This window comes from Erithacus rubecula, assembly GCF_903797595.1.
Source record: "Erithacus rubecula genome assembly, chromosome: 19".
NCBI classification, from domain to species: domain Eukaryota; kingdom Metazoa; phylum Chordata; class Aves; order Passeriformes; family Muscicapidae; genus Erithacus; species Erithacus rubecula.
The window spans coordinates 8,253,484-8,279,060 of NC_136671.1; the positions used below are offsets into that span (position 1 = coordinate 8,253,484).

Sequence of the window (25,577 nt, forward strand, 5' to 3'; positions counted from 1 at the left end):
CCTGTCATGTCACTCTGCCATCACTGTGTGCTGGGCTGTGGTTTGGGCAGGTGTGACAAAGGGATAGAAGGAAGGGCTGATAAAAATGTAGCCCAGATGTATTTTGGGTCAGATACAAAATGCAGGAATCATTGTTTCTCCAGAGAGTTCACTCCTCATGCTGAATCTCCTAACTTCTGCAAATATTCTTATGTGTCATGGTAATCTGCTTAGTAGAATAAGAAAACAAAATTATAATTTTTATTCAAAATTTGCTTTGTATCTGGTTTCTTTCTCTCAGGTGTCCTTGTTAGGCAATCACAGAATCAAGTTGACACTTTTCCTGTTTTAGTGTGTTCAAACTCTCTGCAGTTCAATCAGAGAGCCACACCAGAGCAGTCACTTCTCTTTTATATAGATTATTAAGCAGCAAAGGCAGTTTCAAAATGCCAAAATAGGAGTAATATTTAAAGTAATCAAACAGTGGAATAAGGATTGAAAACCATTTCAGTTGTTGGGATTGACAGTTCTACATCAATATTGCACATTTACAATATTGACTACATATTAATCACCAGCCATCCTTGTGTTACAAAGCTTTTGCAGCCACCTGCCCTAACAGCCAAATGTAGGAATTTTGTGAGTTCCTAATCTTTATCAGTTTCAGAGAATCTGAAAGGGTAAATGCTTGGAAGGGACCTCTGGACATCATTTTAATCCAATTCCCTTGCCAAGGGAATTCCCTTCCACAGATAAAGACAACAGAAAAATGAACACTATACATACAATTTTAAAAATCCTTATGCAACTGCATTCAAATGGGTATGAAGAAATTGATATCAAAGTCTTCATGGGGGTTTTTTTTTGTGTTTATCTCTGTTTTTCAGCTATCAAACAAGTAATTGTTATTGGCAGTGTATTTGGAATAGTTGGTCTTGCAGTTCTGGCACGTCTGGGTTATTTATGCAGAAAGCAGAGGTAAGTCTTCACTGGACTGAACACACAAATGAACCTCCTAAAAAATGGCAACTGTTATGACTTTTTAAATAATAATTTAATAATGACCACTGGCAACAAACTGACACAGGTCAGTGCTACAGGTAAAAAAAGAGTGCAACTGATGTATACACACTTATCAACTGTGTGCAACTGACTGGTGGAGAAAGAGGGCAGAATAGTGAATTAAAATGGTTTTGCCTAGGAATACTGGCAGATTGAAATGAAGTTATGGTTGATTTTCTGAACTTTGTTAGCAACTGTTACATTTGTAAGCCTTCTCTTTTCCAGGGTCCACAAGAAATAGAATGCCAGATAAAATGGAATTGAAATTGAGTGAATGGAAACAAAATGGGGTTACAGCCCTTGGAAAGAAGACTGTATGTGTGAGGAAGAACTAAATACTGCTGAACTTGTCACAAAAAAAAACAAAACAAAACAAAACACAGCACCAAGCTAACAGAACACTGCTACTGTTTTTCAGTATTTCATCAGCTTAGAAATGCTACATTCACTGGGAATTCAGCTCAAAGAAACAAGAATGTGGCATATTATGCTGTGATATTAAAATTTATGTGTAAAGTCATGCTACTATACGGAGAGCAGTTTTTGCTTTCTATGTGTCCCAAAGGCCAAAATAAATGTAAGCATATTTTCCCCCTCAAAATCAACCTTACAGCATTATATGGCAGATTTCTGTATGCTGGAAGGAGTGAGATACAATAGTTAAGGCCTACAAACTGCATTCTGATCCTTCCCCTTTCAGAATGGCCAATTGTTCTCCCACTGTATGGGCTGTTATTTGATTACACAGCAGCAGTATAAGGGGGGGGTACAAGGATGTTTCTCCTATTTCTGTTCCTGACAAAGAAAGTTTTAAAATGTGGGGGAGTTTTAACTGTTTGTGTGTGGGGGGGTTTCCTGTTGGTTGCTTCTCAGCAAAGCTGTTCTACCATTGCTAAAATGTCTTATAGGCCAGGTAAAGGGTTTGTCGAAGTTTAGACAATAGCTTGGCATTACCACCTTGATGCTTTGGTATCTTCAGGTAGATGAAAACAAAACAAAACAAAACTCCAAACAAACCACAAACCTAAACCAAATCTTTCTGCACGTGCATTTTCAGAAAGCAACGCTGCTGCTCCTCTTGCGCAGCTGTTGCTGCTGTGTTCGTGTGGGTCGCGCTGGAGCCGTGGGTGTTCCCTCACATCCAATCTCCCCGGTCCCTGGGCTCGTGTGGCTGTTTGTGTTCTTACCTGTGTTCCTGTCTCTGTGCCTGTCTGTGTTCCTGTCTCTGTGTCCCTGTGTCTGTTCCTGTCCCTGTCACCCCGGGCCGGGACAGCGGCTCCCGCCCGGCCTCAGCTCCGCCCGCCTCAGGACGCGGCCTAGGGGGACATTGTGGGTTCAGCAGCCCCGCTGATTTCTGCCAGCCCTCCCTCAGCACGGCTCCGCTGCCCGGTCACTTCTGTGGGGCGGGTGGTGCCTTTTCACTTGGAGAAGGACGCCCTAAATCGCAGCGTGCGGCGCTGGCCCCTCGCCGCCCGCGGAGCCGCCCGTGCCAGCGCCCCTCACAAAGTTTGCGGCGCTCTGTCCCTGTGCCGTGTCCGTCCGTGCCTTGGCGGCTCCGGGACAGGAGATCCGGGCTGCACCTGCGCTGTGGCACCGGCTCCCACAGCCCAGGGGCAGCCCCGCGGGCGGAGGGCGTGCGCGGAGCCGGGGCAGCGGCAGCGGCCAGGCCCGGGGGCGGACGGGCTGCTGCCCGACCTCTTCCGCGGGACCCTGGCTACGAGCGGAGAGACGAGAGCCTTGGGTCGCTGCTGGGACGGAGCAGTTTGTTTGTGTGTGTGTTTATGTTTGTGTGTGTGTGTGGCGAGGCGTCCCGGCCAGCGAGGAGGGCAGCGAGGCCACAGCGCTGCCCCGGGGCGAGCGCCGCCAGCCCGGACCTGCCGGTGTCAGAAGTGGAAGCGGCGGCTCTGCGGTCCCGCGCTGCAGCAGGTTGGGATGTCGGTCTCTATCCTTTCCTGTCACATGGCTGGTAATAGGATCCCTCATCTGCCACTCGGCACCTCGCCGGGGCGCACTTACAGGACACATGCTGTAGGGCCTCCGCTTCCCGCACTTTGCGCTCTTCCCGGCCGCCCGCCGCCCCCGGAGAGCCGGGGCTGCCGCCTGCGAGCGCGGCGCGGCCCGGCGGCCGCTGCCTATGGAGCCTCCCGCCCTCGCCGCCGTCCTGGCCTTCTCCGGGCTGGCGCTGAGCTGCTGCCGAGAGCCCGTTCTGTCCGGTGAGTGCCGCTCCGCGGGGAGGGGGCGCGCCGGGGCTGCTGCCCGGGCTCCCGGCGGGGCTGAGCGGCGGGGCAGCCGCTCCCCGAGCCCCGCAGCCCCCGCGGAAGGGCTCTGCCCTTCGCCGCGACGTCCCTTCCTGCTCGCCGGGCTCCGAGCCGCCCGTGCAGGCAGCGGGTGTTTTTGCGGGGAGTTCGTGGGTGTTTGAGGCTCTCCCCGTGCTTGCTGAACTGGGAGCTCGGAAACTCGTAAGAAAGCGTGGTGTAAGAGAAAGAACAGCACGTTTCTTTATAAAAGTAGTTCGATAGCTGGGTCTGTGGGATGGAGGCGTTTAAAGGGAGAGGGGCGTGCGATTGTTGGTGTCAGTGGGGTAAAAGCTGTGGCAGCAGAGCCAGAGCTTGGAGGGTGAGCATCCCTCCTGTCCGCAGCGTGCTGCCCCAGCTCCCTGCCCAGCCTGGGCTCCACTGACCATTCCTTCAGCCAAAAACCCGGAGAAGCCTCAAAGCTTCACTTCCTAAGGTGATTTTTCACCTAAAACTTCTCTGCACCCTTTTGTCCTCGCTTTAGTTGTTACTAATGATTTCAAGTGCTGCAGTTCTCCTCTGGTAAACATTGGCTGTGCTTCGCAAGATCAGAAGTGGCAGCTCCAGATGGTCACAGCCTCACAGCCATCGGATGTGTGGTCCTTCTGGATACATTTTGTGTACTCTTATTGATGTTTCTTTTTACGAAGTAAAATTTGCTTTACTTCTTTTTGAATACACACTCGCTCGTCAAGTTTTTGTAGATGTACCTAATTAGAGGTGGAAAATACTTGCATCGCCTTTTTCAGGGATTAAAAAACCTTTCACAAGAAAAACTTCTGGTAAGCTTTACTTCTCAGAGGTATAACATGAGAGTATTTTCAGATAAGTGTTTAGAGAGCTGCCTAGGCAGGAACTATGTCTAAGGGTCTGTTCCCAGCACCATTGGTGCACACAGTGGATACTCCTGCCTTTGCTTGTAAGGTTTTTGAACAGAACACTCCATGTGTAACCGTGTCTGTCACAGAGGGATGTGTGACAGCAAGTGAAGGATATGGCCCAGTGTGAATGTTTGGCTGTTAAAGGGGACAGAAATGCCTGAGCAGAAGCAGCTGGGGCAGGGGGAGGAGGGAAGAATGTTTAATGCCTCCAAATGAAGGTGTAGCAAAGGAGAGTGGATCTAAATAGTACTGCCACCTATGTGTCTTCTGCTAAAGAACCTGGAAACGGTGCAAATACAGCAATTTGTAATTTGTAAGGCTTCTACAGGATCTGCAGAGCTCCTCATCTGCACAAGGTACACATCAGGGTCTTCGTCTTGACCCTTAATCCCACTGAATTGAAATGGGATCAGCTGTGTCAGGTTGCACTTGAAACTAGCAGAATTCTGAAATGACAAACATTGGTATTGCTTTTGGAAGGCAGTTTGTCATATGGTATGTTTTAAATGCCTGTTCATTTTTTTGGTTTTTTAATGTGTCTTTATAAGCTTATTGTAAAGTGCAGTCAAAATAAAGACTGTGTCACCATCATTTGCTAAGATAGGAGAAAAACTTCTGGAATTACTATATGAAAAATACCTCCAGTTGTCAGAAATGAAAGTGAATTAACAACCATTTTTGCACATAGTACTGTGCTACTTTTCACAGAGTGTTTCTGCTTCACTATGTGATGTCTAACAGCTTCTAGTAATTCAAACACTGACATTTCTGCATTCAAACCTTTGTGGCATTTGTGCATTCAAACATCAGCCATACATAATTTCTCAAGTGGATCAGAAATAAGAAGTGTGTGCATAGATTACCTACCATTAAAGGACTCTTTGAATTTGGTGAGTTATGTGTTACAAGGCCAAAGAAATGGAAATGCCTTCAGCAAATGTTAGTTTTGGTGAACAAATGCTATTTTATATACTCAGTGCAATAAGTTATAATTTCTAGTTTCTGTATTTATAGCATTCATTTAATTTCCCCATCAGAAATGTATGTGGTTATCAATCTCTTTTTCCTTCCTCTGTTTTCTTTCCATTTAGCAATACTGAGTCACCATGCCCTTGGTTTTTTTTCCCAGCTGAGTCTTTTCTTTGAGCTGTTATTCCAGCCTTCTCTTACAAACCTAGTATCTTGTCATCTTATTCTGTCTATGCCTTGGTGATTCAGAGAAGCAGTTCTACTTGATATGCCATAAGCAAGCTTCATGAAAATTCTTTAAAAATCTTTTTTTTTTTTCTTTCTAACTAGGCAGATGGGGGATGAGATAGACATTTCAGCATATCATGCTTGTACATGCATAGAGCATAACTCAAAATCCAGAGTTATGTGGATGGATTTAAGCAGGATGGAGCCAAAGAAATAAGAGGGAGGCAGGGATTACATGCTGCCAGCTGCAAAATTTTCATTTTTGTCATATCACACTCTAATAGTTGTGCAATTAACCACTCCCATCATCCACACAGTGGCTATGGCCCATCCTGATAAAATTACCAAAGGGATTCAGCCTGCCACACTTGACAAGGGAACAACAGTTTTAAAACTTCACAAAGAAAGAAAACAAATGGGTGTATTAAGGAACAGAAATTCTTATGGGGTCACATCACACATTCTTACTTCCAGTGATAAAGAATCACAAGGCAAGCAAGTGTGTTTGCATCTTGTGGCTGAGGACCAGCCAGCAGCTGCAAGGCTCTGGCTAATATAGCATGTTTGTGTTGTACAAATAAAAAGAAAAAAGGACAGAATACATTTAGAAATAGTGGGAACTGTCTCTTGTGCTCATAACCTAACTTGCCTGCTTCCAGCATATTCCATGGCCAGACGGATTTTTTTTTTTTTTTTAAGCAAAAAAAAGTGATGAAAAGTGATTAGCTTGACAACTAGAGTCAAAATTTCCCAAGGATAGCAAGTTCACATATATGACAGCTCACACACTGCCAGGGAACACAAGTATCAACTCTGCATGTCTGTACATTTCCAGGAATGTGCATTTTTACAAGACAGATGCTTCAGCCAAGGTTTGAACAAATCTCAGGTGGCATAACCCAAGTATAATCAGATATTCACCGTGGCTGCTCTCTGCCTTGAACCAATGCTAATCAGGTCTCCAGTTCTGACTAGCAAAAATGATTGCATTTGAGGGCTTTCAAAAATTGTGTGTGTGTATGTGTTTGCATGGATATGTGGAATGAGCAGGATACAATTTTTCAACCACATGTGGAGTGCCCCCACATTGTAAAGGAAAAAATCATCAGCTAATCAAGTGCCCTCATAGCATCCTATCAAATTTTAACTGTCTTATTTAAGAAATGGGGAGTTGTTTTCTAGGAATTTTGAGAATTGCAGTTTTAAACAAAGATAATTCTTTTGTGATGGTTTTTCTTTAGCTTGTTTCAACTGTTCTGTTTTGAGGGGTTTTTACTGTTACAGCACAGGCACAGAAGCCTGATAGTTTGATGAGTTGTTGTATTATATTAGTATGAATTGGAATAGAAAAGTATTGAAAAGTAAAAATACTGCACTATTTTTTTACTTGGGTAGATCTAAATCAGCCTTATACTTCCCAAAAACATTTATTTTGCATCATAACATAATATGGAATGAGATTTTTTTTTTTTTCCTGACCACTCATATGATAGTATGCAAATTAACTTTTGGTTCAGTCGATAAAACTGCATCTTCAAAGAAAACCATTGCAATGCTAAAAATATTTTTAATAATGACCACAGAAGCCATATTTGCGTCTTTCATCTCCTGAAGCTTCTTCTGGTTTTAATCAGTGTTCCCACATGAAGAACTGTGGCAACCTATGATAATAGAATCCCTATTCACATCTCTAGGGAAACAAAAATGTTCTCATTTGAAGAAGGTGATGTGGTGTTGTGCCCCTTCCACCCCTGGGCCCCTGCCTCTGTCACTGCTGGGGTATCTTGGCATCACTTAAGTGGTTTCTGTCCTTTCCTCTCTAAGTTACTTTCTCATTGAAGTGTTTCTGCTGTCTAATTATACCCTTTCAATCAAATTAGAGACTGCAGCATCTGGTTAGTGCCTGTAACTGTTGCCATCTGCACCTAGATACAGTGCTTTCATTTAAGGAGGAGTGCTTAAATTGCAATCTGCAGCAAGAACTAGGACAGTTTAGATAGAGTGGAAATGACTTAAAACTATTCTTGGAATACTGTGCAAGCACATGCATCAGGCAACCCACACTGAGTCATTATCGGACCTGGCACCCTTGGTTTCATACCCTTATATTCTGCTTAAGCATTTTCCTGACTTTTCTAAAAGGCTGTAGGAAAAACAAGTGAAAACCAAGCAGGCAGTTATACCATGTAAATTCAAGGAACCTTTAATTTTTGGTTCAACCTTGCAGAACATTTCATTACACCACTGTAATGAAACCCAAGATTTAAATAGCAGCCACTTTCATTTATCTTTCATTAATCTGCAGATCTTTAAAAGAAAACCTTGCTTTTGGTTGGGCAGTAGTGGTAGGATAATTTCTGGCTTGGGTAGGCTAGTTTCAGGTTGATAATTGTTATCAGTCTCTCTGGACACTACTAAGTGCTCCAAGTAGCTTCCAAAACATTAAGCAAACAAAGTGGTTTGGTTTTTTTTTCCTCTCCAGTGGAATAGGAAGAAGTTTGTCATTCTGAATTTTCAGTCTCAAAAGCTACATACAGACCTCAAACTTGGAAAGCACTCTAAGAAATCATTGAAACCATCCTGAACCCTCCATCCCTTCAGTCTGCAATTTGAAGTGTCTCCAGATAGATGTCCTCGAGAAAATCACTGGAAGCCAATGCAGACTCTGAAATGTCAGTGATTTATCATCACTAAATAGTCAGGCTATTACAGTCTGCACTACCTTAATTTTTGAAATGATCCCGAAGTGGCGCCCATGTGGAGTGCAGGCAGCCATGCAGTCCTAAAGTAACAAAGGAAAATGATCATTGTAAGGTCCCTACATTGAAGAAGAAACCGACACAGATGGAAAGAATTTCTACAACAGCTGCTGTTTGATCTTCCAAATGTTGATCTGGCTCTAATAAAACTAATTGTGAACCTGTATCACACACTGAGTATTCACTTATAGTGGACAACATCCCTAGTCTTGTTTTCTGCTTTTTTGTTCTAGCAGTTGTCACTCAATACATACTTACCTAGTCTCAGCATTCATTTTTAAAAGTTACCTGCTGTCCACCCTGGCATCTGATGTGTTGAAAACAAAACAGCCCTGACAACAAAGTGCTGTCCATGTTTTCTCACTAAGGCTCATGATCATTAGCCTAAAGAGCACCTGTTGGAACCTTTCATGACTAGAACCACTGCAAAGGTTCTCTGATTAATTATCTCTGATTAATCTCTGATTAATTCTCTTTACAGACATCCCCATGACACAATAGAAGCAGCAGGGTCATTAGGCAGTTAATTGAGTGAAATCATCATGGACACTGATTCTAATTACAGATTCAACATAAGCCTCTACTTCAGAGTGTGTCTGAAGCCCAGCTGACTAAGATCTTACAAGTATGAGCTCACACACTTCTAGATTTGAGTGGTCACAGCTTTCTTCATGTCTGAAACCCTAGTATTTCAGTAGGGTTTATAGATGACAGGATAGTTAGAGCCCTGTGTGCATGAATAAAAGCACAGTGGCACTGTGATGCCTTCTCTGGGCTGTCAGCTGTGCTGCCCACAAGGTGTCTGCTCTTCCCTTGCTGCCTTTGCCACTGGGAGAGGACTTGGACACAGTGCTAATTCTGTCATAGTATACCATAATCTTACAAAACAGTATTAATTTTCTTGAGTCACAGTTCTGATGTTACATTCCAAGTGAGGGGCTTCATACCCTGAAGTGTCATGGAAGTGTCACTCAGCCTAAAGCAGATGGGTCCAGGGGGTGCCACAACACACAGAGGTGGTTGTTGCTGCTTGATTTACTCTTTCCCCCCTCCCTTTTTCAGAATTTACCAAAGAGAAATCAGGTGATTTGAGTAAGCCAGAGAGTTTCACCAACAGTGTTCAGTCCAGTCTTTTCTGGCTGTTTAATTTAGGTGACCTCATCTGAATTAGTTTTGTGCAGACAAATCTAAATGACCTTTTTTTTTAAGCTCATGTTTTCACAGAGTTATTGTGGTACAAGATGAAAAGTAGGGTAGAGGTTCTATGCTCCTGTTCTCCAGAATATCTTAGGACTTGGGTTTGAAATAGAGAGGACAGTGGCCTTTCTGCAGACAAAACATGCACCTTCAGCACTTTGGGAGTATTAATTTCATGGTGAAATCACTAAGGTAGTGTCTTGGCTGTCATGCAGCAAAATATGATGAAATCACTGCCTGTGATAAACGCAGAAGAAGGATTTAGTTGTTCACTGCCAAGATAGTGAATATGCTGCTAGGAATTCTACAGAAAACTCTACAAAATATATCTCAGCAGATCTCAAAGCTGCCTGTTCAAGGTAAAAGGATGTAGGCTTGTGTCCTGGTTTCAGCTGGTGTGATTTTCTTCTTAGTAGCTGGTATGGTGCTGTGTTTTGTGCTTAGTGTGAGAACAATGTTGGTAACACACTGATTTTTTTCACTGTTGCCAAGTAGTGCTTACTCTAAATCAAGGACTTCTCAGTTTCCCATGCTTAGCCAGTGAGCAGGTGCACAAAAAGCCAGGAGGGAGGACAGCAAGGACAACTGACCTGACTTTTTCAAATGCCAATATTTATTTGAAAAAATTGCACTCCCATGCTATGGCAAAATTGTTACTAATCCTTACCAAAATCCAAATTCCCTGTAACACAAAAGGTTTTGTATTTCATTTGATAACAGCTGCTAAATTCCATGACTTAAAAGTTTTCCCTTCAGTGTTTCAGGGATAATCAATGATTTTTGGTGGTATCTCACTGCCTCCCCTTTCCACATGCACATCTAAGCCAGGGGAGCTTTGTTACAACTCAGCTGGCACATTTGCACCAGATCTCTTGATAGCACACAGGAACACAGGAGGCTCTGACACAGCTACTATTGTCTTGGGAACAAAAAGCTGCAGTTAGGAGGAATGAAGAGAGATCTGACTCTTCCTTTTTTTTCTTAAAGTGCAGTGAAGTTTGAAGAAAATCAGTTAAAAAAAGCTGACATGAAAATGTAAGTCAATCACTACTGCAAGTTAAAGCATGGGCCAGTCTTAGCAGATCCTAAAATGGGCTGAAGTTAATTTCAGTTTAGTTTGTGTGCCAGACTAAATTCAGGTGTTGTAGCATTCCTTACATTTCTGAGTAGATGCAAGTATATATTACTTTTCATTTAGAAGTGAGAAGCAAAAAAAATTATAAAAGCAAAAAGCTAATGTAGATATCTTTTCTGGATGTGCTTATCACTTTTCACAAATTCTTTATGTTGCATATTATTTTGTTTTTATCTATTTTGATTACATTTTTCTCTCTTTTCTGCTAAATTCATCAGCTTTTTCAGCTGTAACCTACAAAAGCTTTTATATTAACTGCAAAGCAAAAGAGGTATTGAAGAAAGTTGTAACACAGTCATGACCTTAATTTTTTTTTTTTACATTTACACAAATATCTGTGGTGGCCTGAATACAAAAAACTCAGATTTGCATTTTTAAGCAAATGTATGCAGCCCACCTGTATTGCTAAGGTAAATTTCAGTAAGAAAGATTATTGACCTGAAGCTTGTTTTTGTTAAATTATACAGCTTTTTGTCCACAGGTGATAGCAGAATACATTAACAGCTGTGCAGACACCTCTGCTGTGTGCCTTCAGCAACAAAATTTCATTTAATAGAAATCTAAACTTGCCTAGGCATGAAAATGCACAGCGAAAGCACAAAACCATTGTCTTTCATCTACTGTGTAATAGAACTCTGAAATAATTATTATAATTGTACCATTCTGATATTTGTGAGCCCCAGACTAAACTAATTTCAGAGGCATGGTTTTAATAATGCATTTTTCCTTCTTCTACAGTAGTTCTAAATACAAAAACGATGTACTGTTTGTTAATATCAGGATTAAAATGTGGGTGGGGTTTTTTTTTTTCCTCTTCCAACTGCAGCCACACAGGTCTTTCTAGACTTGTTTTGTAAGTTAGATCTCATGAGGGACACCTGAGATCAGCACATACTTCAGAGCACTCTCCCTCTCCCTCAGGGCAGTAGAACTCTGCAGCTGCAATATGGTTTCTACAGAGAACACTATCAGATGAAACAGGAGGTTTCACAGCCTGTAGTTAGCAGAAAGATTTTGTGAATTTCCAGAGAAATGTTTACAGCTGTTTTAATTCTGTCACATTTATTCTTAAATAAATGCAAGGATGATAAATATTAGCAGGTATTAATTATAAAGAGGATGGACTTATTTATGGTAAACTAATTATAATGATTAATTCTGGAAGATAATCACAGGATGGTTGAGATGAAAGGGACCTGTGGAGGTCATGTTGTCCAATTGCTGTGCTCAAGCACAGTCACCTGAAGCAGGTTGGGCAGGACCATGTCCAGGTGGCTTTTGAAAATCTCCAGGGATGGAGATGCCACTGCCTCACTGGGCAACTTGCTGCCATGCTCTGCCACACTCACATTGCATGGTTTAATCAAGGATGTTTTACAATTTCAGCAAAAAGTAAAATTGTTCATGCATTTGGATATTTATTTCACCAGATGTCCAGTGAACGTGTCCATGCCCTTGGCAGGGGATTGGGACTGGATGATTTTTAAGGTCCCTTTCCACCCAAACCATTCTGTGATTAACAGGGCCCAGCAAAGCCAGCAGCATGACATTTGTAGGTCAGCTGAGAAGGGACTAATGTATTTAAAGAAATCATTCTCTACTTTGGTGTCTAACTTGCTGAGTATTAGGAAGTTAGAAAAACAAACAAATGGGAGAAAATATGAGTAAGGCAGAATATGGACCCATGCTTTATAATCTGAAAGCATAAATGCTTTAGTAGCACATCACAATATTGTGATTATACTCTGCTGAAGGATATCCCTTTCTCAGGGATCCCTAAAAATTCAATCCCTAAGAATTTTTTCTAAATCAGAATGTACATGTTGGTAAAATCCATGCTTACAAAGCCTTTCACTTTGTAAAGTACAGATATTCACAACTTTAGCTGAAGTAGTGTGAGATTTTGGTTAATATGCTGGTAAGTAGCAGATTGAATATATCATATGATTTCATTTTTTGAAAATTAACAAGTTACAGAGTCATCCTAATGAGTAAAACTCAAGGAAAACAGTAAAAGGTATTATACTTACTCAGAAAATACATGTCAATTGTGTAAACCTTTCTTCAGACCTGTTTTATACATTGTTTATTAAAGTAGTGACATCATAATCTCTTGAATAGAGGTTTGACTGAGAGCAAGCTTAAATCCTAGCCAGCATACAATGCAGAAAACATGGTTTATTTGGTATGGGGTGGAGGGTGAGAGAAGAACAAACACTAAACCTACATACATTCTTTCTTTTTCCATTTCTCTTTCTTTCCAGAATGCTACACAGCCAATGGGGCTGACTATCGTGGCACTCAGAACCAGACCTCCCAGTATGCAGGGAAACCTTGTCTGTTTTGGAATGAGACCTTTGAGCATCCCTATAATACTGTGAAATATCCCAATGGGGAGGGAGGGCTTGGAGAGCATAACTACTGCAGGTAAGAAATATCACATTGCTTTAACACTGCCTGTATACCCAGTGTTAGTTTAAGCAGTTGGCAGAAAATTAGGAAATATCTTGTCATGCACTGAATGAATGAATATCAGAACCATGGGTATCTAACACTTTTTGGTTTACCCTCTAATCAGTACCCTGAATCTATGACTTTTTCAACCCAGGTCCCACACTTTTTCAGCACAGTCCCTATAATCTGGCCAATTTATAATGTGGCATGACAGAGAAAGACTATAAATTACTTAAATTAAAAGGTGGAGATAAAAGAAATGATCCAAATTAGAAGAACAGCAGTGCAGTGAGTGTCTGGAGGAGTCTCTGAATGGTTTTTATCCTCACACACAAGCCTGGTTCTGTTACACTTTCCAAGTTTTGTGCTGAACTTTTGTACTCATGAAAGTTATGTAGTCACTAAAAATTCTAGGTGAGCATCAGTGATTTAGAGTTGTTATTTGAATTCAGAAGCTCATCTGTCAGGGGTTACAATACCAGATTAAACCATGGCAGATGCACTTCTGTTTCCTTCCTCCTAGAGAAACTCCTCCATAACTATGGATAGAACTTACAACAAAACTTAAATAAGAACTTCAGAATTTAGGAGCCAAATCAGAACTTAAGTTCAGAGATGTTTAGGCTCTGCAGATTTTTTTTCAGCTCTGTGTCTCAGTAGGCATAATAATACAGAGCTGTGAAAAATATAGTGGCCACTGAATTCTCTCTGATACAAACAGCAGAATCAATAACTTTGATTGTTGCTGTGTGGCAATATTCTAGACAGACTGTATCTACAGGATCTTACTTTTGGCAGTCATGTCTGGCTAATATTTTGGTTAGTACAAAGCAAAACATGTACAAGCTGTGCAAAAACATGCATGAGAAACTGAATGTTTATGCAGATACTCAAAAATCACTTACTTGAGTCTTGCTTTACTTAGCAAATGAGAACTTGGTAAATGTTACAAGGAGCAAGAAGCCAATAATCTGATATATAAAACTGAGAAATTGCTTAATTATCAAATAGAGCTTTTTTACCTGAGTCTGCTAGGTATTAGATTATCCTCATTGAGGTGGAGCTTGGAATTTTCTTCCTTATGCTGTATCCTATGTATAGGATTATTCTCATAGGTGTATGGAATGACAATCCTAGCTAATAGATTTTTACTTCACATTCTCTTGGAAGAAACTTGGAAATTCACTAAGAGTGCCAGAGTTTATCTTTAGCAAGCAAATGTTGTGGAGGCCTGTGATACAGCTGTTTTAGCTCTTGCTCTGACATTCATCTGCCTGATGACAATGGACAAGTTGATCTTCCCTTTTCTCAGGCAGCACATACCTCACAGGGCTTTTGTAAGGCACAGTACATCACTGTGAGATTTGATTTTAGGGACAACATTTGAATAATCAAATTTTACACTTGGAGTATTAATCAGAAGCATGTTACCTCTCCATGGGTGGTCCTTACTTGGAATATTTTGTTTACTGCAGGACACCCTGTTAAGATGGAAATGCCTCATAGTGTTCCACTCATTTCAACCATAACAAAATTATGAGGGCTGAAATTTTTGGAGATTTTGAAAGACAGAGAGTTGTTTTCTAACTGTGTGCACTTGTGAGGTTCAAAACAAAGATTTCTACAGACAATCATCATGTTTCTTTACAATTTCATTGCATTTTTAAGGCGTTTATGTGTAGAGTGCCATTATCATGACTGAATTCCAGACATAAGGTTTCTGTCATGAAGATGTAAACTCAAAAATTCCTGTAGCTCTGGAAACAAGGGAAAATGGGTTAGTTTGAACACAAGCTTTATTTGATTTTAGTCTTCTACATTTTTTAGCTACTGGAGGCTCTTGCATTACACCTAAATTCCTAGCATAGCTAGTCTTAGACTTTCCTTGTCCACTACCTCCACTAATCTGTTTGAAAGCCTAACTAGCAACATTTCAGTCATCCAAACTGCACTGAAGTCACCAGCTGTTTTCAGCAGTCTGCTGTTTGACCAAAAAACATCCACAGAATTTCTAAAATTGGATCTGCCACAGAAGAGTTGCTAATAGGCATAAATGACAACATGCAGCTGAACTGACACTTCAGTAGGGCTGTGTCATTAATAGAATTCATGCCAAAGACATGATAAAAAGATTGCAACTGGTCCTAGTTAAAAGACTGTCCAAAATAAGAATTTATTCTCTTTAATAGATCTTTCCAGTGTGAATGCTTTTCACAGAGTACATAGAAAAAACTTTAAATAACCTAATGTCTCACTAGGTGTGAATTTGTAAGTGGTGCTACACAACAGCAAATAATCACAAAAATAGTGATCATCATCATCATGGACACATAAGGAAGTAACCATCAATATAAAGAGATCTCTGGAATGGATTTAGTCAGTTTTATTGAAGGGGAGGAAAAGAATTCAGTCTTTCCCAGATTACTTTATCAGCTAAGTGTTTTTATCACAGAGAAAGCTGCATATATTCAATTGTGCATATGCACAGAAAGTTGGGGTCTGGACTGTTTTGTACCAAGGCAAAAAATCAAGTTTATGAATCTATGGAACCTGTACACAGGATGTGGGACAGAAAATCTTCCTCTCTGTCAGTACTGACCAGAAATAGCTCTGCACCTTTTAACCTTAGAGTGAAACAAAGCTTTACTTTAGGCATTACTAGCATCTTATGCTTGATGAATACTGCAATAACCAAAGCTATCTGAACAACCTTTGCATTTTTTCTTGGTGTGAAAGTTCGACAGTAGGTATTAGAGCAAAAATAGTAATGCCATTGAAGCTTAAGTAGATTGATTTTTTTGGTGTGATTTTTGAAAAAAAAAAGATGCATTTTGCTGACTGCTTTTCTCTTTCAGAAACCCTGATGGGGATGTCAGCCCCTGGTGCTACATTGCAGAACATGAGGATGGAATATACTGGAAATACTGTGAGATTCCATCCTGCCGAAGTAAGAGCACTGTGCAGAGTTTCAGCTCCAGCTGAGCAGAGATTGGCACTTGTACAACAGTGGGCAGGGATTTCCAGACACAGACCAGGATAAGGCTAAACAGCTTGTTTTCACTTGCAGACTAAGCTATATTTTACACAGGTTTCTTAAAGTTAATGCTGACTGAATTGTTCCTCCACTTTCCTTTTAATCTTATCTCAGAATGACTGGATTATATTATTTATACATAATACTGTATGACAGGGAATCACACAATACTTGTGAAGTACTGCTAGTTCTTTGAAACCATGGGTCATTAATTTATTAAAATCTAGATGACAAAAAAAAAAAGGAAAGCTTTTACAAAGGATATACACATCCATCCATTGCAATTAGCTTGTAAAATGAAATACATTAGTTTAATGTGTACAGAGAATTGCTTGGAGAAAATAAAAACCAATGTGAGAGGGCACAGTGAAAAGGTGTCTATGTGCTATATGGGAACTCTGAGCTGGAGTTCTGTCCCTGGCAGGTGCAGATTCTTAGCATTGCTGTGAAACCACAACCTGGACTTTGTTTAAAATGTTTTTAAAATCAGATAATTTACAAGCTACTTGCATGAAGCTTCTTTCCAGGATTTAATATTTTTAATGTCTTCTGTTTTTTACTGTGTCCAAAATGTCATCATTTGTGTCAGTATGTTCCAAAATTTTCTTTCCCAAATCATGTTCTTTAAAATACACTCAAATATTAAGAAGATATTCTAGTTTTGCATGTTAACAATCAACTATAGCTGCACATTTTAGTAAGTCTAATAATTAATATCTTCACTTGCTTTCCTAATTTCTGTGCAAGTTCCCTCTGTTTCTGAGGCATAACTTAGGAGTTCACTGCTAAGCACCAGAGCAGGTGTCCATATGTAGGCACACATTTAATTGGAAGAAGTATATTTCTTCCTTGAAGTTAAGAAAACAAAACCAGACAAGAAAAATTTATCTGAAGTGATTTTTTTTTTTTTTACTTTGTTGTTTTGAGTTTTTTTTATGAAAGTGAAGAATTCACATCTTCATGCTAGGCAAACAAATACATAAGTGTGACCTCAAGACAAATGCCTTTTAACTAGAATTAAATACAGATGAAGGGGTCTAATTTAGATAACACAAAATCATTTAACACTCTGATACTCATTGTTCAGAGGACATCTTACTCTTATTTTTCTAATATACCAGGCATGATTTAAGAAACCTGACCTTCCTAATTAAGAAATTTAACTTGGTCTAAAATGAAAGAATTTGCATTTTCTTTAAAGACCACAGATGTTAACAAATTATCTGGATATGGCACCAGGAAAAAAGCTGAAAGGCAAATTCTCTCCACTCCATTTGTTCTACACAAAGGATCCTTTTAAAACCAGCCTCACTCATTTTCTCTGTGGTGGGGAGAAGAGGATTTAAACTTGGACACTTACTTGCACAGATAATCCAGACTTACATTTACAAAATGTCCTTTTGACCAGTAGCAGCTGCTTCAAGCATTGCACTGAAACTCGATACTAGAAAAAGGAATTGCAGCAATTTAGAGCAAACTGTACATTGCCAGCCCATCCAAATTTTAATACAAACCTCATGGTTTATGAGGCTGTGTAAGTAAAACAATCTTTTATTCTTCACCACACTTTCTGTTTTCAGTAAGCATGATGCTAAGTCATGGGACCATCAGAACTATCTTGTGCAGTGCACAATGCAAAACTTGAGTTTTGTGATGGAGCAAGAAAGCAATTGTGTAAAAAAAAAATTCCTATTTGAAAATTTTTAGAGAAAGATTTCTTACATAAGCTTCTTTTCCTTAATGATATTTACTACTAGAAAATTATCTGGAACAGAAGCTACCTATTAACTGTGCCCACATAATACCATGGCAGTGCCAACAAGATGAAGCATCTTGATTGCCTAGAGAGATTTGCATGCAGTGATTCATCTGAACAATAATTAAGAATCTGTTAAGAATTTTTCATTATGGTGATGAATTCACATGATAATATCATGTGTCTCATTCCCTAATATTTATACATAACACTGCATGCTTCAGTCAGAAATGTGTTCTGACATTCTGAGTATGTAATGTACAGAATTTAGCAGTGTTGGATGAAGATGGAGGAGCACAGAAGACAGAGGTAGTGACTCCAGGAGGAGTTTAGTCTTCCCTTCTCCATGTCTGCCAAGCAGACTGGAATGGGCAGAATAACAGAATAAAAGGCAAGACTGCAGCTCTGAGTGCTGAGAGAACATGTGCATCTCACGTGGAGGATTCACAACTGAATGCTTCAGATGGTTTGTTTGCAGTGTTGCAGCTATTCCTGACTTTTTTGGTCTCCTTGTTAATGAGGTTAGGTTTAAGTTCAAAGGAAGTAACAACTTACAGAATAAAAAAGAAAGAGAAAAGAAAGGCTTGCCACTTAATTACATCTTTATGTTTATGACTGACATGACTCTGTCCCTATAATGAGATTTCATTACTGGAATCACATTTCCAAGGTGCATGTATGTAATGAAATAAATTTGACTGAAACATCGAGGAGGTGTTAAAGGCAGGGCCAGGTAAGTTATGCAGAGCTATATGGGACACAGGAACAAACAGATCAAACAATTTGTGCATGCTACCATTGCAAAAAGCTAAGAGGCTCTTCAGAGACAGCTGGATGAGCATAGCTGGAACATGGTTTTAAACTCAAAAGGATTAATTCCATATTTTAATATACTGAATACCTGCCTTAACATGTAAAATGCAGAAGCTGTGGTGTTTGCCAGGACCTCATTATGTCAAATGCTGCTTAAAAGAAAAATAATATGCTTGTGCAAAATAGGTGACCTTTTAAGAGGACAAATAGATACAAATGGGTGAAGGCAGTGTAAAAGTGAAACATCACTGGTGAGCATGAACAGTAATTGCAGAATAATTTTTTGCCAAGTTTCTTTAGCAGGCTAAATATTAAGAGCAAAAAAAGGTAAAATTCTGCTAGGACACCTAAGAGACTAATTAGTCTTAGGATGTATGCTTGATTTACTTAAAAAATTTAAGAAGTTTTCAAATTACTCCGTTTCTTAGAGTGGAACATACTGAAGTTCTAATCCTCTGGAGCCAAGGTTGAAAGGTCTCACTAATAAATCTACTTTAAAAAAGAAAATAAAATTACAAATCCCAGGTCTCTGAGGAACATGAGCTAGGTTGGATAACTAGGAAGATTATTCAGGGCTGTGAAATCATACACAATACAAAAAAGAATGAGCTTTCTCAGAGTTATCAGCCCAGCTGTACTCAGCTGGGGTGGGGCTGCAAGTGGGGATTTCCAAAGGTATGTTAAATCAGGCTGCAACTTGAAGTCTCAGTACTTATGTGAATGTTGCTGCAGGGCATATCAAAGCCATAACTCCATGCAAGTATTTATAATTGAAATTGTATTCTTAGAGAACAAAATGAATTTATGAACAATATTTGAAGCAATGTTATGTCATTATTTATAATAAGTTTACTGGGTACTGTAATAACCAGTGACTACATAAATAAAACACTCATGCAGGTCTCTGGGCACATCATGTCATTCTGAGCTGTGGCAGTTAGGTGGACAAAAAAAAAAATCCATGTCAGTCTGGCACAGTAATAAAATTTATTTTAACATAGAGCTGGTAACAGATTTAATTTCAAGTATGTGAATAGATATGACAAGTGGGCAAGGGATAATTTTATGCCTTTAGCACAGCACTGTATTGTGCTCCACATCCTCTCCAGGAGGTGGTTATGGCTAAATTCCAGTGCTTTGATGAAAAGTGCAAAACCAAAAAAAAAACCAGCACTGAAGGGGGAAAACTCTGATCTCCCATAGTGACCAAGGAGCCTTGAAACATTGCATTAAAATAAATAGATGAATTGGGTTGTTTCTTTAAAGTAATATTGCTCATTTTTAATCTCTTTGTATGATGCTTCAGATTCATATCAGAATTCAAGTTTTAAATATTGGGAAATTCCCCTATATAAGTGTATAGTTCCTCCCATAAAACTTGCCAAACTCCATTCTAAAACAGTTCTGGTTCCCTTCCTCAAATATCCTGTTTTGAAAACCTCCAGAATGTCATTGTTTGGAAGATCAGACAGAAATCACACAGTTCAATTTACATTTTCAGAATATGCATGCAAATAGTAAAAAGAAACAAAAAAACCACCTGGACCCAACTTAATGCCTTGGGTGTTTTTAGTTGCCTCTTCCAGGAGAAATGAAGAAGGTTTTTATCTTGTCTGTTTTACTGCAGCTTACTGAAACCAGCTAGAGTCTTGCAGGTATATTGCTGAGAAGCTGTGATACTCCTTTGTCTCATCACTCATCCCTGGGTGTGTTTGGAAAATATGACATACAGAGTATGAGTAACAAAGAGTAACAACTTCCCACAGTGCAAAGTCAGGCCCAGAACACAGAGAGTAGCCAGGTAGTGCATGAAGTGGTCTGGGATGTTTGCAAAACCTTTAGAATTAATGTTGTGTGTTACTCCTGCCAGTGCCAGGAAATCTGGGCTGTTACAAGGACCATGGAGAGCCTCCACCTTTGACTGGCACCAGTGAAACCTCCAACAAACTCACAATCCAAACGTGCATCAGCTCCTGCAGGAGTCAACAGTTTAAGGTGATTTCTTTGACATACATTTACAGAATGTTTTCAAGGACAAAAATGGCAGTGTGACTAGAGCTCTCTGTTGTGTTTCTCCTCTTCCCCATTTTTTATAACCTTTGGGAGGTCTAAGGTTGCACTTGCACCCCAGAGATCAAGCCCTCTCTCTGCATCCAGAGGAGTCTGGACAAATGACTAAAGAATAACACCAGGAGAAAACATGGATGCTTACTGCAGTTGTGAGTGTCAGGGTGCTCTCCATTCCATCTTTCCCCCTAGTCTTGAGTAGCATCCTGACAGCCCAAACAAAAAAATAGCCTGTGGTGGTTCCTCTGACTAATCATACTTCTCCAAAACACACATACTCTGCTGCCAGCTTTCCTGCTCAAACAACCTCCTGCTGTCACTCCTTCAAATACTCTTCCCCCCTTCCTTATGCATCTTTGTTGTCAAAGTTTGCAGGCATGGAATCAGGTTATGCTTGTTTCTGTGGAAATAATCCTGACTACTGGAGATACGGGGAGGCAGCCAGTACGGAATGCAACAGTGTTTGCTTTGGAGACCACACTCAGCCCTGTGGTGGGGATGGCAGAGTCATTCTTTTTGACAGTAAGTATTGAAGCAGGCTTGGTTTTTCCCAAGGGAGAGGCCTCACATGTTCAGCAAATTGGGCAAAAGGCTCAAAACCAGCAAGAACTGTTGCACACCAAACAGCAAAACACCTCCATTTGGTATAAAATAAAGCTGCTTTCCATTTCTGACTAAAATTCTCATCCACTAGTAATGTGAAATAGCTCTTCCAAGAAATGATGCTTGCTCATGCTCCAGAGGTTCTCTCACTTTCCTCACAAGTGGTACTAAGTCATCTATCAGAAATTCCCTATGAAATTATCTTACTAGAGAGTAAAACATTGTATGTGCATGTATGGATGTGCATTGTCAGCTGGTGGCATTGGAGCTGCTCTCTGGATTCACTGGTTTAAGTTTTCAATTTCATGCAGCAGTGAAGGAATTTCAATTATTAATCAGTGAGAGTGAATAGTCACTAATCCACTTTGCTGCCTGCCTGATAGGATGGAGTAGAAGCCCCTGATTCAGTGATTTATCTTTTACCCCATTTCTGCAGGGATGCATTAAAGGGTACATGGTTACTCCCAAAGACAAAGGATAGCTGCAGTATTTAATACTGATGCATAGGTCAGAGTAATGAGACATAAGGAGAGTATTCCAAGCAAAGGCAACAGAGGCTGTGCTCCCAGTGCTGTGGGGCAAGGAGCAGCTGCAGAGTGCATCCTGCTGGCCTTGCAAATCTGTACCTTCAAGTCACACTTAAGTATTAGAGTCTACAGGGTGCTAAGTTTTGCAAAATTAATGTATTACCTCTTTTTCTCCCTCTTTCTTCCCATTTTTCTCCCTTTCCTCTTGTTTTCACAGCCCTTATAGGTGCCTGTGGAGGGAATTACACTTCTGCTACAGCTGTGATCTATTCCCCAGATTTTCCTGACACATATGGCACAGGCAAAGTCTGTTATTGGACCATACAAGTTCCAGGAGCATCTCAAATCCACTTCAACTTTGTCCTTTTTGAAATCAAAGATGCTACAGATATGGTGGAGTTGCTGGATGGTTATACCTATCATGTTCTAGCTCGTTTCAATGGCAAGAACAGGCCTCCCCACACCTTTAACATCTCTTTGGATTTTGTCATTTTGTACTTCTTCTCAGATGACATCAATCAAGCCCAGGGATTTGCTATCAGGTATAGAGGTAAGAGGCTACCTTTGCTGTTTCTGCCTTTCAGTGAAGCATTTAATTCACACAGGAGATTAGATCTGATCTAATTTCATTCCTCTTGTTCATCACTCAGTGGATGAAAGCTTCACCAAATTTTTTTGGTTTAGAACATTGCAGTCAGCTACATCATAAATAGCAAAATACAGGTTTTCAAAAATTCAATTCTGTATCTTCCTGTTAAAACAGATTGGAAAATGACAAACCCCAATAATCTATCTGCATGTTGGTTCATCCTGGCTCCTTCCAACAGTCTCTTCCTCTTCAGCTGAAAGTCACCAGGAGAAAATGTTGTGGTTCTCAAGTTGTACCTCCTGTTATGAACAATCAGCTTCCAGAAAAATTCTGAGAACCCCAACCTGGTGAAGTACAGGCTTTTTTAGGAATCAGATATAATATAATTATTTGAGTTCTCTTAAGTAAACAGAGAGCAGCATGTCTGTTTATTAGCCCAAAATAAAATCCAATTGCACCTGTTAAGAAACTGTTATTGTAATCATACTCTTGTGTTTTCAGCTGTGAAGGACAATGTGCATCAAAATAAGATCCCAGTGAATCACACCCTTTCAGAGAGGATAAATGAACAAACAAATCTCAGCATCAATGCAGCCCGCTCATCAAAGATCCTCTATGTCATCACAACCAGCCCAAGCCACCCAACCAGCTCCATGCCTGGTAATGATACCATAAAATATGGAAATGGGAAAAAACATTTTGCCAAAGCATAATCTGGTGTCAGTATTTCCTTTGCTGCCTCCTCCATGTTAGCAGATCCACTGTCCATCTTACTAACAGATGAATTTTCATTCAGGCTAATTAGCACTAACTGGGATTCTCATTACATTTCAAAACACTTCCTAATGTTAAACTACCCCAGGAGCACCAACAGTAACAGCACCCTTGGATTGCATGCAGCTCCAAAAATACTGTTCAAATCATCATGTACAGGCAATGCTTTGTGAGGAAAGGGCCGTGGGTAGAAGGGAACTTCTTCTTGCTTTTCTAGATAATTTCACTATTATGTGCTTTGAATTTTGCCAGCTTTCAGTTTTATTGGGAGGAGTTCTGCAAGGGAAAAAGCCAGTTCTGACTGAAAGTTGTACAGTTTGTGCCAGTCTGCAGAAAATACTTGTAGGTTTAAGGCATTGTCAAATTACAGATTTGAATAAAGCATCACAAGGCTGCTTGTTCCTTTCATGCAATATTCTTACAGTAAATAAATGAATGTACTGAGAACTCCCCCTCCTCTTTTGCAGAATGGACAATATACAGTCTCACAGCACTGCTCATCCTAAGTGTTACAGCCATAATAGCAAAGATTCTTCTGCACATTACCATGAGGTGAGTGTGGAGCAAAACCAACCACAGAGAACCAAGATCTGAGCTCTGAACCACACCTGGGGCTCTTCTCTGCCTTCTGATTATCAGATTGGCCATATTCCAAACCAAGATAGTTATCACATATATGTATCCTCACAGAAGATCCTCAATAAGCACATTTAACTTTCCAGTCTGTTAGGATAGCATTTGCTACAAGACTATCCTTCTGCTCTTGATTTGGCAAGATTTGTACTTTAGGAGGAAGGAGGAAAATGTTATCAGACATCCAGACTTGGTGAGGTCACATTATGATAATACTTTACAGGGAAAAAATTAAAACCTCTGCACTCATAACAAGTAAATTTTGTGTCCTCTAGATGGTGAGTCATCAACAAATCAAAATACTGAATATTGTATTTGCATACTACAAACATGCTTAAATATTCAATGACATTAATTTGTATTAATAGCAACTATAATAGTAACAACAATTACAATCTGTAGAGTCTGTCTTACCTTAATGTCACTGCTGTCATTAGGGTGGCAAAAGGACACTTAACTTTTCATTTGTTCAAGCAAACCAAGAAACACTCCAAAACCCTGCATTTTGCACAGCAGGTGAAAGAAGTGTCAGATGCAGTGGAAGCTGTGAGCACTCCCAGTGCAGAAGTGCTGCAGACATATTAATAACCATGGCTACCCAAGCACATGAACACAAGAGTGAATTAACTCTTTGTTTCCTAGGTCCCACCAGATTCCAGCTGCAGCTGAAACAGAAGATTGCAGTGATGTCACTACTGCTGGTGAGATCTGGAGTATATTTTACCAACCATCCACATCAATATCCATCTTCAAGAAAAAGCTTAGAAATCAACAAGATGATTGCAACCCACTGGTGGGAAACTGAAGTGTCTTTTATTCTTCCAGAATGGATCTTCTTACAATCCAGGTGACTTGAGATTAATCTTCCTTTTTTTTCCTCTCAATCTCATACCTGTTTTCCAAAAAGTCCATTTCCAAAGGCTTTTGAGTGACTTTACCTATCTGCTGCTCTCTTGGATATACCAGTGACAACAGATTGAACTGCAGCAATAATTCTGAAATACCTGGTGCTCCTCAAGTCTGTAGTGCTGTTAATTACTGCCTTTAAACCATTGCACTTAAAGTAGATGTAAAAACTCATAAAATTCAAAATGTCCTGTACCCCTGCCAAAGGCAACTGAAGGGGTATCTATAGGATGAGGATTTCTTGTGTCCCACTTGCCTGTACCACTGTATTTTATCAGGCTACTTTAGTCCTTTTTTTCTCAAGGTTGAAAACAGAAATGGGTACTGATAACCTGTTCAGCTGCCACAGCACACAGAGTTTACCTGCCTTGATGTAAACACATCTAAAGGTACTATACAGCAGAATGGGAATCAAAGACTGGAAAAATTATCAGCCTGGTTGCTTAGTGCTGTGCTGTTTCTGCATTTCCTGTTTCTGTGTCTTCAAGCAGATATGCAAACATAAAAAAATCAAATTCAGACACCTCTAAAACAGGATTCAGCTACAAATATGCATTTGGATTGACTAATGCTCACCAGGTCAAGGCCTGCATGAACATTGAAACCTTTTAAATGACTGTCTGACCCATAATTCACTGATGTTTATGATAATTTTGTTCATACTCACAGTGATCCTTTAAAAAAATTACTGTACTCCATACCCAGCATTTATCCTGGGTATAAGCTTAGGGCTTCTTAAAGGATTGTCCAAAGATACAATAATCCACTGAATTTTTATCAGTGAGCTGACTAACAGATTTTTACTCTGAAGTCAAGTGTATTAATCTCAGCTGCCCAAACTATTTACTATTTACCTGGGCCAGGCTGTGCAGCTGAACATGCCTGGAACAGCTGCCTTGACACTCAGCTGTGAGCAG

The 25,577-nt window shown here is 40.1% G+C and overlaps 1 protein-coding gene across 1 annotated transcript in view; it reads left to right on the plus strand.

Moving 5' to 3' along the window:
* The window catches only part of KREMEN1 (kringle containing transmembrane protein 1), a 41,264-nt gene extending 15,763 nt beyond the window's left edge, over positions 1–25,501 (plus strand). The window contains exons 15-25 of the mRNA XM_079322739.1: positions 867–957; positions 2,403–2,967; positions 3,074–3,254; positions 12,769–12,931; positions 15,814–15,905; positions 20,432–20,556; positions 20,997–21,150; positions 21,976–22,308; positions 22,849–23,007; positions 23,589–23,673; positions 24,397–25,501. Of these exons, the coding sequence (XP_079178865.1) occupies positions 867–957; positions 2,403–2,967; positions 3,074–3,254; positions 12,769–12,931; positions 15,814–15,905; positions 20,432–20,556; positions 20,997–21,150; positions 21,976–22,308; positions 22,849–23,007; positions 23,589–23,673; positions 24,397–24,559 (2,111 nt within the window). The 3' untranslated portion in view covers positions 24,560–25,501. The remainder of the gene's footprint in view (positions 1–866; positions 958–2,402; positions 2,968–3,073; positions 3,255–12,768; positions 12,932–15,813; positions 15,906–20,431; positions 20,557–20,996; positions 21,151–21,975; positions 22,309–22,848; positions 23,008–23,588; positions 23,674–24,396) is intronic.
* Positions 25,502–25,577: the final 76 nt, after the last annotated feature.